Source organism: Scyliorhinus torazame, chromosome 31 (genome assembly GCF_047496885.1).
Source record: "Scyliorhinus torazame isolate Kashiwa2021f chromosome 31, sScyTor2.1, whole genome shotgun sequence".
NCBI classification, from domain to species: domain Eukaryota; kingdom Metazoa; phylum Chordata; class Chondrichthyes; order Carcharhiniformes; family Scyliorhinidae; genus Scyliorhinus; species Scyliorhinus torazame.
Genome location: NC_092737.1, coordinates 17,456,108 through 17,472,715, shown reverse-complemented (window position 1 = coordinate 17,472,715; position 16,608 = coordinate 17,456,108). Strand labels below are relative to the sequence as shown.

Sequence of the window (16,608 nt, the reverse complement as noted above, 5' to 3'; positions counted from 1 at the left end):
AGAAGCTTATAAAATTCTAACAGGATAGGTTAGATTCAGAAAGAATGTTCCCGATGGTGGGGTAGTACAGAACTAGGATCATAGTTTGAGGATAAGGGGTAAACCTTTTAGGACTGATGTGAGGAGAAATTTCTTCACCCAGAGAGGGGTGAATCTGTGGAATTCACTACCACAGAAAGTAGTTGAGTTGAAAACATTGTGTAATTTCAAGAAGGAATTAGATATAGCTCTTGGGGTTAAAGGGATCAAGTGATATGAGGAAAAGGTGGGATCAAGGTATTGAACTTGATAATCAGCCATGATCATAAAGCATGGATGTAGGAGGGCTGAATGGACTCTGCCTGCTTCTTTTTTGTATGTGTGTTTCTATGTATTTAGAATGAGAGGTCATAGTTTTAGGATTGGGGGTAGCAGATTTAAAACAGAGACGAGGAAACAATACTGCTCCTGAGTCTGTAGAATGCACTCCCCCCAGAGTGCGGTGGATACCGGGACTTTTGAGAGTAAATTTGAGGAGACAGATTTTTAATTGGTGATGGGTCGAATGGTTATGGGGACGGGCAGGAAAGTGGAGTCGAGGCCAAGAGATCAGCCACGATCTCGTTGAATGGTGGAGAGGGTTCCAGGGGCTGAATTGCCTAATCCTGTTCCTGGGACCGCTGGAAGGCGCCATTGGAACGGGCGGCCAGTTTAATCGATGGGCTGAACGGCCTCATTCCGATGGTTCAGCCGTTCTCAACTAGGCAGCTGTTTCCTTTTTCTCAACCCCGTTTTCAATATTTTTGCAAACTTTGAGGAAAGATGGAATTTAGAAGAAAAACGCATTTTGAAACATCTTCATGATCCCCCCCCCCCCCCCGCAATTTGCACACAGCAAGGTTCTGGAGGCCAATCTTGGAATAAAATGACTGAGGGGTGCGCACTGGCTGGCTCTGGGCGGGTGGCTGGTCATCGACCTCTCGATGTTTCTTGGCAGATTTCCACCCACCATCGACCTCTTTCGGCCAAGATGGCGGCGCTTCCGCTCCACGCAGGGGCGCATCCGGCGGCCGCTCCTTCACCAAGATGGCAGCGCTTCAGTTTCACGCAGGGGCGCACCCGGCGGCCGCTCCTTCACCAAGATGGCGTCGCTTCCGCTTCACGCAGGGGCACATCCGGCGACCGCTCCTGCCCCGATTGGATGGTCCGCTCCTTCCGCGCGGGGTCATGGCCTCCCACTCGGATGGCGCAGGCGCAGTGCGGGCTGGAGGAAGCGGCCGCGATGGCGACCAACGGGATGGAGGTGGAGCCGGCGGGTGAGTGAGAGTGAGAGTGAGACCCAGACCCAGACCCTACCCCCCTCACCCACCACCCTCAGTCACCCTCACCCACCACCCTCCGTCACCCTCACCCACCACCCTCAGTCACCCTCACCCACCACCCTCAGTCACCCTCACCCACCACCCTCAGTCACCCACCACCCTCAATCACCCTCACCCACCCCCCTCAGTCACCCTCACCCACCACCCTCAGTCACCCTCACCCACCACCCTCAGTCACCCTCACCCACCACCCTCAGTCACCCTCACCCACCACCCTCCGTCACCCTCACCCACCACACTCAGTCACCCTCACCCACCACACTCCGTCACCCTCACCCACCACACTCCGTCACCCTCACCCACCACACTCAGTCACCCTCACCCACCACACTCCGTCACCCTCACCCACCACCCTCAGTCACCCACCACCCTCAGTCACCCTCACCCACCACCCTCAGTCACCCACCACCCTCAGTCACCCACCACCCTCAGTCACCCACCACCCTCAGTCACCCTCACCCACCACACTCAGTCACCCTCACCCACCACCCCCAGTCACCCACCACCCTCAGTCACCCTCACCCACCACCCTCAGTCACCCTCACCCACCACCCTCAGTCACCCTCACCCACCACCCTCAGTCACCCTCACCCACCACCCTCAGTCACCCTCACCCACCACACTCCGTCACCCTCACCCACCACCCTCAGTCACCCTCACCCACCACACTCCGTCACCCTCACCCACCACCCTCAGTCACCCACCACCCTCAGTCACCCTCACCCACCACCCTCAGTCACCCACCACCCCCAGTCACCCACCACCCTCAGTCACCCTCACCCACCACCCTCAGTCACCCTCACCCACCACCCTCAGTCACCCTCATCCACCACCCTCAGTCACCCTCACCCACCACCCTCAGTCACCCTCACCCACCACCCTCCGTCACCCTCACCCACCACCCTCAGTCACCCTCACCCACCACCCTCAGTCACCCTCACCCACCACCCTCAGTCACCCTCACCCACCACCCTGTCACCCTCACCCACCACCCTCAGTCACCCTCACCCACCACCCTCAGTCACCCTCACCCACCACCCTCAGTCACACTCGCCCACCACCCTCAGTCACCCACCACCCTCAGTCACCCTCACCCACCACCCTCAGTCACCCTCACCCACCACCCTCAGTCACCCACCACCCTCAGTCACCCTCACCCACCACCCTCAGTCACCCTCACCCACCACCCTCAGTCACCCTCACCCACCACCCTCAGTCACCCTCACCCACCACCCTCAGTCACCCTCACCCACCACCCTCAGTCACCCTCACCCACCACCCTCAGTCACCCACCACCCTTAGTCACCCTCACTCCCCCCCCCCGCCCGTCACCCTCACTCCCCCCCCCCCCCCCCCCGTCACCCTCACTGACCCCTACCTCTCGTCACCCTCAACACCCCCGTTTACTCGGGCATAGGTTCAAAGTGATAGATAAATTAGATAGGATATGAAGAAAATATATTTTCGTCCAGGTCTGGCACACTGTCTGAAATGGGATTGTGGAAGCAGAAACCCCCTCAAATCATTTCAAAAGTGATGCCGCCTGTAGCGCTGTCCCGGACCAAATGCTGGGACATGGCACCGATCTGGGAGGTTGGTTCTTGGGCCGGAACATTCACGATGGGCCAAGTGGCCTCTTTCTGCGGCGTAACCTTTCCATTTCCACGACCAGCGATAATGGAGTGGCAGCTTGGGGGAGAGAGGCCACTGCTCGGCTGTGATTGGACAGGAGAACCATGCATCTCGCCCAACTGGCCAAATGGAGAGGTGCTGGGTGAGGATGGTGTGATATGCTGCAGGCAGCTTGAGAAGGAGGAAGCGGGCTCGTTTGCCTTTGTCAGCATCTCGCAGGATGACATTAAAGGTGCTACATAAATGCAAGGAAAGGATTGAGGGGCTGGGAGCCGTGTCTTTTGAAAAATGTGGGGTGACCTAAAAGGTCTTTAAAATTCTGAAATGTTTGATAGACTGGGCACAGACAGAATGTTTCCTAGTGTGGAGAAGAGCATGTGTATAATAATATCTTTATTAGTGTCACAAATAGGCTTACAGTAACACTGCAATTAAGTTACTGTGAAAATCCCCTCGTCGCCACATTCCGGCGCCTGTTCGGGTACTCGGAGGGAAAATTCAGAATGTCCAATTCACCTAACAGCACGTCTTTCGGGACTTTGGGAGGAAACCCACGCAAACATAGGGAGAACGTGCAATGCAAACCGCATTAGGGGCCATAAATATAATTCTGGAAACCCTCAGTTCGTTCCATGTGGGAGGCATTTAAAGGCCAGTTGGTTGAAGTGCAGGACAGGCAAGTCCCTGCCAAAGTGAAGGATAGAAATGGCAAGATTCTGGAACCATGGATAAGAAAGGGAAAGCTTAATCAAATGGAAAAAGGCATCTAAAAACAGACTAAGCCCTTGAGGAGTACAGTGAAAGTAGGAAGGAACTTGGAATTAGGAGGGCTAAAAGGGGCCATGAAATGTCTTTAGCAAACATGGTCAAGGCTTTTCATGCATATATTCTGAGCAAGAGGGTAACAAGAGAAAGAGGAGGCCCACTAGGAGGGAAGTTATGCTTCGAACCACAAGAAGTGGGGCAGCACGGTAGCACAGTGGTCAGCACGGTAGCACAGTGGTTAGCACAATTGCTTCACAGCTCCAGGGTCCCAGGTTCGATTCTACGCTTGGGTCACTGTCTGTGCGGAGTCTGCATGTTCTCCCCGTGTGTGCGTGGGTTTCCTCCGGATGCTCCGGTTTCCTCCCACAGTCCAAAGATGTGCAGGTTAGATGGATTGGCCATGCTAAATTGCCCTTAGTGTTCAAAATTGCCCTTAGTGTTAGGTGGGGTTACTGGATAGGGTGGAGGTGGGCAAATTAAGTGGGGTGCTCTTTCCAAGAGCCGGTGCAGACTCGATGGGCCTCTTTCTGCACTGTAAATTCTAGGATTCTATGAAAGTGTGTGAAATCCTTACTGAGTACTTTGTATCGGTATTCGCCAGGGAGAAGGACATGACGGATGTTGAGGTCAGGGATAGTTGTGTGAACAACGCTCTTGGGAACATCAATATATCAAAGGAGGAAGTGTTTAGTGTCCTAAATTACATTAAGGTAGACAAGTCCCCGGGGTCGGATGGGATCTATCCCAGGTTACTGAGGGAGGCAAGGGGAGAAATAGCTTGGGCCTTAACAGATATCTTCACATCTTCTTTGACTACAGGTGAGGTTCCAGAGGACTGGAGAATAGCCAATGTTATTCCCTTGTTTAAAAAAGGAAGCAGGGGCAATGCAGCAAATTATAGGCCAGAGAGCCTGACATCCGTGGGGGTGAAGCTTTTGGAAAAGGTACTGAGGGACAGTGTATGCACTTTTGGGGGAAAATGGACTAGTTAGTGACAGGCAGCATTGTTTTGTACGGGGACGGTCATGTCTCACCAACCTGATTGAGATTTTGAAGAGGTGACAAAGAAAATTGCTGAGGGAAGTTCTGTGGATGGAGTTTATGTGGACTTCAGTAAGGCGTTTGACAAGGTTCCACATGGCAGACTGGTACAAAATCTAAAATCACGGGGTGGGTTGGCTAGTTGGATACAGAATTGGCTTGGTTATCGAAGACAGAGAGTAGCGGTGGGAGGGTGTTTTTCTGAATGGAGATCTGTAGCTGGTGGTGTTCCGCAGGGATCAGCGCTGGGACCTCTGTTGTTTGTAGTATATATAAATGATCTGGAGGGAAATGTGGGTGGTTTGATTAGTAAGTTTGCGGGTGACACGAAGATTGGTGAAGTTGCTGAGAGTGCCGAGGATTGTCAGAGGATGCAACAGGATAGAGATAGATTGGAGGCTGGGGCACAGAAATGGCAGATGGAGTTTAATCCGGACAAATGCGAGGTGATGCATTTTGGAGGATCAAATCTAGGTATGAACTACACTGTAAATGGCAGAACTCTGAGGAACATTAACATGCAAAGGGATCAGGGCGTGCAGGTCCACAGTTCCCTAAAAGTGGCAACACTGGTGGCCAAGGTTATTAAAAAGGCATATGGCATACTTGCCTTCATCAGCCGGGGCATTGAGTACAGGAGTTGGGAAATCATGTTGCAGCTGTATAAAACCTTGGTTCGGCCGCATTTGGAGTATTGCGTGCAGTTCTGGTCACCACATTATGAGAAGAGCGTGGAAGCTTTGGAGAGAGGTGCAAAGAAAGTTCACCAGGATGTTGCCTGGTCTCGAGGGTGTTGGCTATGACGAGAGAGGTTGGATAAACTAGGATTGTTTTCACTGGAAAGACGGAGGTTGAGGGGAGACCTGATAGAGGTCTACAAAATTATGAGAGGCATAGACAGGGTGGATAGTTAGAAGCTTTTTCCAAGGGTGGAAGTGTCAATTACAAGGGGGCACGGGTTCAAGGTGAAAGGGGGAAAGGTTAAGGGAGATGCGCGGGGTGAGTTTTTCACGCAGAGTGGTGGGTGCCTGGAACGCGCTGCCAGAGTATGTGGAGGAAACAGGCGCATAAGCAACATTTAAGAGGCACCTGGATGGGTCCATGAATAGGAAGGAAATAGAGGGACACGGACCGAGTAAGGGCAGAAGGTTTTGTTTTTAGTTAGGGCGCCATGGTCAGCACGGGCTTGGAGGGCTGAAGGGCCTGTGCTGTATTTTTCTTTCTTCATTCCGAATCCTCTGATTAATTTGACTTTTAAGAGTGGACAATGAAGGACTGATGCTTCACAGCTTTGGGCCCTCTCTGTCTCTGCAGCCTGCTCCAGCCCGATACACCTCCAACCTCAAGACATCTCCTATTTAATCTCTCTACCATCGCTGGCTGAGCCTCGAGTTGCCTCAGCCCCAGAATGTGGAAATCCTTGCATGAACCTCTTTGGCCTTGCAGACACTCATTAAAACCTGTCTCTTTGCTGGTTCCCTTTCCGAACATGTCCTTACGTCAGCACCGACAGGCGATTTTCCATTGTTTTTTTTTTAAATAAACAATTTTATTGAGGCATTTTTGGCATATAAGTGGGGTGTTAAGGGGCTGTTTAGCACAGGGCTAAATCGCTGGCTTTGAAAGCAGACCGAGGCAGGCCAGCAGCACGGTTCAATTCCCGTACCAGCCTCCCCGAACAGGCGCCGGAATGTGGCGACTAGGGGCTTTTCACAGTAACTTCATTTGAAGCCTACTTGTGACAATAAGCGATTTTCATTTCATTTTCATAAAACAGCAACATTATACCAGAGTGTACAAAAAGCAAATAAGACATAATGCAAACATCTCCCTTCTCGCAAGAAACTACCTAAGCAACTCCCTACTCTACGCTACCCTAACCCCGATTTTCCATTGTTCACCCATTTTCACACTGGAACATTACCGGGACCCGAGATAGCGACACAGACAAAACGCTAATAAAGCTGCAGAGTAACATTCAGTGTATCTCTCTTAAAGTTTCCAAATGATCACATTTCCACATTCTGGGGCTGAGGCAACTCGAGGCGCAGCCAGCGATGGTCGAGAGATCAACATTATAGAAATATGAAAATCGACGTTTTTGTAAAGTGGCTGTGCAAAAAGTTGTTATTTTCTGAGGCTCTGTAGTTTTCTGCCAAACTCCCCTTATTCCCCACTGACAGAAGATGCAGTAAAGCCCCCCCCCAAACCCCACCCCAATCCATTGTGGCCAGCTATCTTTCCCACACATGCCCTCCCAATCCGTCCACCTCACACTCCAACCAACCTCTCTTCCCACTTGACATCCAACCTCCGCCTACCTGCTCCTTCATTCAGTAGCCTCCCCCATTCCAAAAACTCCCTCCCCCCACTCAAACAGCAGCCACACCTTCCCATGCCCCTCCAACCCCCCTCATTCTCTCAGCATCATCCTCTTTGGTCAATCAAATCAGGGCAGGACCTACTCAGTTAATGGCAGGGAGTTGGGGAGAGTTACAGAACAAAGAGACCTAGGGGTACAGGTTCATAGCTCCTTGAAGGTGGAGTCGCAGGTGGACAGGATGGTGAAGAAGGCTAGGTTTTATTGGTCAGAATATTGACGTCTTGTTGAAGTTGTACAAGACATTGGTAAGACCACACATGGAATACTGTGTTCAGTTCTGGTCACCCTATTCTCGGAAGGATATTGTTAAACTAGAAAGAGTGCAGAAGAGATTTACGAGGATGCTACCAGGACTCGATGGTCTGAGTTATAAGGAGAGGCTGGATAGGCTGGGACTTTATTCTCTGGAGCGTAGGAGGCTTTAGGGGTGATCTTATAGAATTTACAGTGCTGAAGGAGGCCACTCGGTCCATCGAGTCTGCACCGGCCCTTGGAAAGAGCACCCTACTCAAGCCCACACCTCCACCCAACCCGTAACCCAGTAACCCCACTTAATCTTTTTTTGGACACTAAGGGCAATTCAGCACGGCCAATCCACCCTAACCCGCACATATTTGGAATGTGGGAGAAAACCGGAGCACCCGGAGGAAACCCACGCAGACACGGGGAGAACGTGCAGACTCCGCACAGACAGTGACCCAAGCCGGGAATCAAACCCGGGACCCTGGAGCTGTGAAGCAACTGTGCTAACCACTTTGCTACCGTGCTGCCCTATAGAGGTCTATAAAATAATGAGGAGCATAGACAAGGTAGATAGTCGACATCTTTTCCCAAAGGTAGAGGAGTCTCGTACTAGAGGGCACAGGTTTAAGGTGAGAGGGGAGAGATGTAAAAGAGACCAGAGGGGAAATTTCTCCACACACAGGGTGGTGAGCATCTTGAACGAGCTGCCAGAGGCAGAGGTGGGTACAATTTTGTCCTTTAAAAAGCAGACAGTTGCATGGGCAGGGTGGGTACAGAGGGATATGGGCCAAATGTGGGCAAGTGGGACTAGCTTAGTGATAGAAACTGGACGGCATGGACCAGCTGGGCCGAAGGGCCTGTTTCCATGCTGTAAACATCTTTGACTATGATTCCCAACCCCACTCAGCCGCCTCTTTCTGACACTGTTGGTCCAGTTGCTGATAGAGCTGTTAGCCTGGGGTGAGGAGACTGCACAGCAAGAGGACAGCAGCAGTAACCTGACAGGTTTGGAAGATGCTGCTCATCTTCCCCGTCACCGCCTGGTTTTTCCCTGCATTCCAGACACAGTCAGCCTCTGCCTGTGCCAAATGGAGTGTGAAAGATTCCGAGTCCACTTGGCACCAGCCTCCGAAAGTGTTTCTGAAGTTGAGGAGCACTTTGGCCAATCATCTGCTCCTTGCCGTTTGGTACAATTGACCCGGGGGACCGAGGCTGTCCTGTTAAGTGTCTCCAGAGTGTGTAATCTCCCCTGCGCTCGGACCATTGGTGCTCAGGGGAGGGAGTGCTCACAACTCCAAGTGTGACTTTGCAAGCCCACCGTCTGGGGACGCTGCCCACCGTCCGGGGACCGCGGCCCACCGTCTGGGGACCGCGGCCCACCGTCTGGGGACGCTGCCCACCGTCCGGGGACCGCGGCCCACCGTCTGGGGACGCTGCCCACCGTCCGGGGACCGCGGCCCACCGTCTGGGGACGCTGCCCACCGTCCGGGGACCGCGGCCCACCGTCTGGGGACCGCGGCCCACCGTCTGGGGACGCTGCCCACCGTCCGGGGACCGCGGCCCACCGTCTGGGGACGCTGCCCACCGTCCGGGGACCGCGGCCCACCGTCTGGGGACCGCGGCCCACCGCCTGGGGACCGCGGCCCACCGCCTGGGGACCGCGGCCCACCGCCTGGGGACCGCGGCCCACCGTCTGGGAATCGCTACCGTATGTAATTTTATAACGTCCCTGTTACATTTCAAATAAAATGGCTACATCAATGTAATGCGTTGTTGTTGGTCAATCTTTGCTCCTCAGTAAAGTTTTGTGGAGAAGGCTCTTGTGTTTATCGATAATGAAATGCTCTGAGCTCTGCTGTGTTTTCTCTCTCCCCCCCCCCCCCCCTGCAGGAACGCCGAGTGTGATGGCCTCTGGAGTGACAGGGAGCGTCTCTGTGGCATTGCACCCGCTGGTTATTCTCAACATCTCTGACCACTGGATCCGGTTGCGTTCTCAGGAGGGGAGGCCTGTGCAGGGTAGGTGGGACATCCAGGAATTGACAGGGTCTGTCCGCAGACCTTTGTTTTACTGACTTTGGCCTCATCGTCCTCCCTTTGCCGTCTGGTGGAATATATCCTCGGGGTCCGGGTCTGTCCTGAAAGTTCTGCCCTCCCCACCATTCCATGTTATCCCCTATTTCTAGAATCTTCGTACACCCTGAGAAGGCAGACCCAACCCTGCTTCATCATCTCCTCTGAAAGAAAGCACTTCTGACAGTGCAGCACTCAAGGGCAGCACGGAGGGTTAGCACCGCTGCCTCATGGTGCCAGGACCCGGGTTCAATCCTGGCCTTGGGTGACTGGCTGTGTGCAGTCTGCACGTTCTCCCAGTGTCTGCGTGGGTTTCCTCCGGGTGCTCCGGTTTCCTCCCACAGTCCGAAGATGTGCAGTTTAGGTGAATTGGACATTCGGAATTCTCCCTCTGTGTACCCGAACAGGCGCCGGAATGTGGCGACTAGGGGCGTTTCACAGTAACTTCATTGCAGTGTTAATGTAAGCCTACTTGTGACAATAAAGATTATTAATTATTTTGATGTGCGGGTTCGGTGGAGTTACGGTGATAGAGTGGCGGACTGGGCCTGGGTGGGATGCTCTTTTGGAGCGTCAGTGCAGACTCGATGGACCGAATGGCCTCTTTCACTGTCGGGATTCCACAAAGTACTTCATCAGAGTATCAGCCTGGACTTCGGGCTCAAATTCCGGAGTTCTTTTAATAAAACCCCAAATTGATAAAATAACTTGAATGGGGGGGGGAAACGACAAACGGGTTCTGTGCAGGGCAGCTATGGCATGCAGCATTATGTACTATTCAAGTGAAGAATGGGTTCTGTCCAGCTTTCCCCCTTCAATGCATCTCTGCCGCCTATCTCGACCGACAGTGGTTAGCACTGCTGCCTCACCGCACCAGGGTCCCAGGTTCGATTCCCGGCTTGGGTCACTGTCTGTGTGGAGTCTGCACGTTCCCCCCGCGTCTGCGTGGGTTTCCTCCGGGTGCTCCGGTTTCCTCCCACAGTCCAAAGACGTGCAGGTTAGGTGGTTATTTTTTTAATATTCATTTGCAGGATGTGGGTGTCCCTGGTTGGGCCCAACATTTATTTCCCATCCCTAGTTGCCCTTCAGATGGGTGAGCTGCCTTCTTGAACCGCTGCAGTCCTTGAGCTGTCAGTACACCCACTGTGCTGTTAGGGAGGGAGTTCCAGGATGTTGCCCCAGCGACAGTGAAGGAACGGCCGATATATTTCCCAGTCGGGGCGGTGAGCGACTCGGAGGGGAGCCTCCAAGTGGTGGGGTTCCCAGGTATCTGCTGCCCTTGTTCTTCTAGATGGTAGAGGTCGTGGGTTTGGAAGGTGTTGTCTCAGGAACCTTGGTGAGTTCCTGCAATGCGTCTTTTAGATGGTACACACGGCTGCTACTGTGCGTCGGTGGTGGAGGGAGTGAATGTTTGAGGAAGGGGAGCAATCAAGCGGGGCTACTTTGTCCTGGATGGTGTTGAGCTTCTTGAGTGTTGTTGGAGCTGCGCTCATCCAGGCAAGTGGGGAGTCTCCCATCACACTCCTGACTTGTGCCTTGTAGATGGTGGACTGACTTTGAGGAGTGAGGAGGTGAGTCACTCTCCGCAGCCTCTGACCTACTCTGGTAGCCGCAGTATTAATGTGGCTGGGTCCAGTTCAGTTTCTGGTCAATGGTAACCCCAGGATGTTGATCATTACAGTCAAAATTATTTTTCTACAGAAAAGAGCCTATCTAAGTTGTCCTGATAGTTACGATCTCTCCATTCTATTTATCAGATGTGTTTTGCACCAACTCCAGTATTTCCATATTCTTTTAATAATTGTGGCGAGCAGATCTGTTTATAGTAATCCAAATGTGGTTTGAACAACCTTCTCTGAAGGTTAACAAAACTGCTTTTTAATTCTGTCAGACTTGAAATGAATCCAGGTGCTTTTTGACCCTCCGCTCTCACAATTACTGTGAAAAGCCCCTAGTCGCCATGCTCCGGCGCCTGTTCGGGTACACGGAGAATTCAGAATGTCCAATTCACCTCAGAGCACTTCGTTCGGGACTTGTGGGAGGAAACCGGAGCACCCGGAGGAAACCCACGCAGACACGGGGAGAACATGCAGACTCCGCGCAGGCAGTGACCCAAGCCGGGAATCGAACCTGGGACCCTGCGAAGAAAAAGTGCTAACCCACTGTGCTACCGTCAAACCCAGCTCCCTGGAGCTGCGAGGCAGCAATGCTAGCCACTGTGCCACCATGCTGCCCGTACTGATGGAGGGAAGGCCATTCGTTGACGAAGCTGTCAAAAGTGGTTGGGTCCAGGACACTACCCTGAGGAATGCCCTGGGGCTGAGATGATTGACCCCCAATAATCCCAGACATTTTCCTTTGTGCCGGGTATGGACCCTCCCTCCCCCATCTCGGTTGACTTCAATTTTGGGCTCCTTGATGCTGAAGGTTACTGATTTCTGGAATTCATCTCTTCCCGTGCTGTTTGGAGCAAGGATATGTTGGTGTCTGCGTCTGAGTGATCCCTGCAGAAGCTGAACTGATCAGGGGAGAGCATGGTTAATGGTAAGTGCTGCTTGATAGCGATGTTGACGACACCTGTCACATTCCTCTATGCTCTTCCTTGAACCTGTCCCTGTTTTGATGGTACAGCTAGGAGTTGGGAAAATGCCACGCCTGCCGTTACAGATTGCTACGCAATTTGATTCTCTTTTGTTTTCAAAACTTCTTTTTAAAAATCCAATTAAAGGGGCAATTTCACGTGGCCAATCCACCCATCTGCAAATCTCTGGGTTGTGGGGGTGAGACCCACGCAGACACGGGGAGAATGGGCAGACCCTCCACGGACAGTGACCTGGGGCCGGGATCGAACCCGGATCCTTGGCGCCGACGCAATGTGACTCTGCTGCTGCTGGCCCAGCGCACCTCCGGAATGTCCACCTTTGGGCTGCTGGAGCAGTTCTGAATCCTCTTTCAGCGCTGGTACCACGCCACAGGATGGAGAGTGTCCTCGGTGAAAAGAAAGTCTTGGGTCTGGATCACACTTGCCCTGACCTCAGGAAGTCCTAAGGCACTTCCCAGCCAAGTACTTTTGCAAGTGCAGCTTCAGTTGTAATGTTGAAAATACAGCGGCCAATTAATAATAATCTTTATTAGTGTCACAAGTAGGCTTACATTAACACTGCAATGAAGTTACTGTGAAAATCCCCTCGTCGCCACATTCCGGCGCCTGTTCGGGTACACGGAGGGACAATTCAGAATGTCCAATTCACCTAACAGCACGTCTTTCGGGACTTGTGGGAAGAAACCGGAGCACCCGGAGGAAACCCACGCAGACACGGGGAGAATGTGCAGACTCCGCACAGATAGTGACCCAGCGGGGAATCGAACCTGGGACCCTGGTGCTGTGAAGCAACAGTGCTAACCACTGCTACCGTGCCGCCCAATTTGCACAGACAACAATGTGAATATTTTAGTGATGTTGACTGAGGGATAGATAATAGCCCATAACCGGGGAATACGTCCCCTGCTCCTCCCCAAAATAGTGCCATTGGACGCTGAGGGCAGATAGGGACAGCGTTTCGTGTCCCATTCGAAAGACGGCACCTGTAGCAATGCAGCACTCTCACAGTACTGCACGTGGAGGGTCACGCCTGAGGCTTTGTGCTTGGGCCCCTGGAGTGGGACCGAACCGGCAGCCCCGTGACTCGGAGAGGGAAGAGCTGCCAGCTGTTCCACGGCTGACAAAAGGGCCGTGTGATGGTCCCTCCTGCTGACGCCGTCCAGCCATCGCCTCCTCCTGCCCACCTCCTCCCCCTCGCCACCTCCTGCCCACCTCCTCCCCCTCGCCACCTCCCTGTGTTACTGCGACCGACGCGCCTGTTGATATTTTTAGACCTGATGTGGTTTGTGTGTTTCCAGTGATTGGTGCCCTGATTGGCAAGCAGGAAGGCCGAAACATCGAGGTGATGAACTCCTTTGAGCTCCTGTCGCACACGGTGGAGGAAAAGATCGTCATCGATAAGGAGTATTATTACACCAAAGAGGAACAGTGTGAGTATTCATCACGCCTCGTACAACTCTTCACATCCTGTGCACAGCAGCCCTGGGCCTCCACCGTGGTGCCGTGCCGCTAGAGCCATGTGGAGCTGTCTCTAGGGGGCAGTGGTGTAGGGGTATTGTCACTGCACTAGTAATCCAGAGACCCAGAGTCCTGCTCTGAGGACCCCACTGTGGCAGATGGGTGATATTTGAATTCAATAGAAATCTGGATGTAAAAGTTTAAAAGATGACCATTGTCGATTGTCACAAAAACCCATCTGGTTCATTAATCTCCTTTGGGGAAGGAACTTTGTCATCCTTACCCCGGTCTGGCCTACATGTGACTCCAGATCCACACAGCGATGTGGTTGACAATCCGGCCTGGACTATACATTCTGGCCCAGCCAGCGACGGCCACATCCCATTACAAAGGTTTTTGCTCCCATGAGCTAGACACGTACGCAGGTGGACTAAATGGCGGCTCCCGCACTGTTTGTGGCTGGCATTGCCATCATTATCCTGCATAGAGTGTGATGGAATACTCTCCACTTGCCTGGATGAGCGCAGCAACTCCCCGAGGCTCCTCAGACAGCACCTTCCAAACCCACGACCTCTACCGTCTAGAAGGACAAGGGCAGCAGATACCTGGGGACCCCACCACCTGGAGGATCCCCTCCCAAGTCACTCACCGCCCCGACTGGGAAATATATCGGCCGTTCCTTCACTGTCGCTGGGTCAAAATCCTGGAACTCCCTCCCTAACAGCACTGCGGGTGTACCGACACCACAGGGACGGCAGCGGGTTGAAGAAGGCGGCTCACCCACCACCTTCTCGATGGGCAATAAACGGTGGCCTTGTCAGCGACGCCCACATCCCATGCATGACTTGGAAAAGAAACGTCACCCCCTTCCATACTGCTCCACTACACTGCGTGCGTCATCGAGACAGCACGTTGCTAGGAACCCACGCTCAGAGCAACCATACTTTCCCTCAACCCACAATGAACTAAAAGCCCTAGCTCCCTCAACTTTTCTTCGTAAGACATGCCCTCCAGTCCAGGCAGAATCCTGGTAAATCTCCCCTGCACCCTCTCCAAAGCATCCACATCCTTTCTATAATGAGGCGACCAGAACTGGACACAATATTCCAAGTGTGGTCTAACCAGAGAAGGAAGCAGTATGCCCAAAATGTGCTTTGTCTCCCTCCCACCCTGAACCTGTCACCCCCTCCGTGCCTGATTTTTCTTCTCTCTCTCTCTCTCTAGTTAAGCAGGTCTTTAAAGACATGGAGTTCCTGGGCTGGTACACCACGGGGGGCCCCCCGGACGAGTCGGATATACACGTTCACAAGCAGGTGGGTGGACAGCGAATGGAGCAGAGCGGTGTACGGCACGAGAGCTGACTCTAACCCAATCCATTCAGTGACGTCAAAATAAAAGCCAATTACTGCAGATGCCGTGACCTGAAACAGCAAATACTGGACAATCTCAGCAGGTCTGGCAGCGTCTGTGGAGAGAGAACGGGGTCAACGTGGGTGGCATAGTGGTTCGTGCCTGGGTTCCCGGTTCGATTCCCGGCCTCGGGTGACTGTGGAGTCTGCATGTTCTCCCCGTGTCTGCGTGGGTTTCCTCCCGCAGTCCAAAGATGTGCAGGTTAGGGTGGATTGGCCATGCTAAATTGCCCCTTAGTGTCCAGGGATGTGTAGGTTAGGTTCAGGAGATGGGATGGGGTGGGGGAGTGGGCCTGGGCGGGTTGCTCCTTCAGAGGTTCCTGATGGGCCGAATAGAATGTGTTATCGGCAGAACAAAGGTGAGCAGTGTGCCAAAGGACAACAGGAAACCGATGGAGAAATCTGACCCTGTTTTCAGTTCCCTCCAGCTTTGACAAGGAGTCATCCAGACTCCGAACGTTAGCTCCCTTCTCTCCCCACAGATGCTGTCAGATCTGCTGCGATTGTAAAGTATTTTCTGCATCCATTCAGCGATGTGTTGATGTATTCTTGTGTGACGGAGCTGGTAGGAATGTGGAATTCAATCTCAAATTAAAAATTAACCATTGATCTGGCACCCATTGCCTTTTCTGGAAGAAAATTCCAAACTTCTGTCACCCTTTACGACCAGACGCATTTCCTAACGCACGTTAGCACAGTGGTTAGCACTGTTGCTTCACAGCGCCAGGGACCCGGGTTCGATTCCTGGCTTGGGTCACTGTCTGTGCGGAGTCTGCACGTTCGCCCCGTGTCTGCGTGGGTTTCCTCCGGGTGCTCCGGTTTCCTCCCACAGGTCCCGAAAGACGGGCTGCTCGGTAATTTGGACATTCTGAATTCTCCCCGTGTACCCGAACAGGCGCCGGAATGTGGTGACGAGGGAATTTTCACAGTAACTTCATTGCCGCGTTAATGTAAGCCTACTTGTGACAATCAGGGGCTCGTTTAGCACAGTGGGCTAAACAGCTGGCTTGTAATGCAGAACAAGGCCAGCAGCGCGGGTTCAATTCCCGTACCGGCCTCCCCCCGAACAGGCGCCGGAATGTGGCGACTAGGGGCTTTTCACAGTAACTTCATTGAAGCCTACTTGTGACAATAAGCGAAGATTATTATTATTATTAACTTCACTGCCGAGTGGTCTGACTCTAACTTTTAGACTTCGCCCCTTGGCACTCCACTCCGCAACCATCTGAAAATAGCTACTTTCTATCCTTTGCCCTGAATGTTTTGAAAACGCTAATCAAACCGCCCCTTATCCTTCTTAATTTATAGTTTGTGGAATCTCTCCTTGATTTTTCTATTTGTTCATGGGATGTAGCAAGGCCAGCATTAAACGTCTATTATTCCTATTTGCATTTGAGAACGTGCTGACGGGTTGCTTTAGCCCTTGGGGGTCCGGGTATCATTCTCTTGAGCTGAGGTTGTACCCTCGTCACCGTCAATATATCCTGAAGTGTCACACTCCGAGCTGGACACACCACTCCAGATTCGGTCTGAGCATGACTTTATTTAGATGAAGCATGACTTCTTCCCCCTTTGATTCTCATCTTCTGCACTATAAAGGGCAGCACTTGATCAGCCTCGCAGATTATCTTTCTGATGACCTGT

General features: G+C 52.7%; 1 protein-coding gene across 2 annotated transcripts in view; it reads left to right on the top strand.

Moving 5' to 3' along the window:
* Positions 1 to 1,140: 1,140 nt before the first annotated feature.
* Positions 1,141 to 16,608, top strand: part of cops6 (COP9 signalosome subunit 6) — a 55,963-nt gene continuing 40,495 nt past the window's right edge. Inside the window, exons 1-4 of one of the 2 annotated variants that reach the window (XM_072493406.1) lie at positions 1,141 to 1,295; positions 9,316 to 9,441; positions 13,396 to 13,527; positions 14,780 to 14,868. In XM_072493406.1, coding sequence (XP_072349507.1) covers positions 1,181 to 1,295; positions 9,316 to 9,441; positions 13,396 to 13,527; positions 14,780 to 14,868 — 462 coding nt within the window. In that variant the 5' untranslated portion in view covers positions 1,141 to 1,180. Of the gene's footprint in view, positions 1,296 to 3,023; positions 3,226 to 9,315; positions 9,442 to 13,395; positions 13,528 to 14,779; positions 14,869 to 16,608 lie in introns of those variants that run through there. The other variant, XM_072493405.1, reaches the window with a different exon arrangement.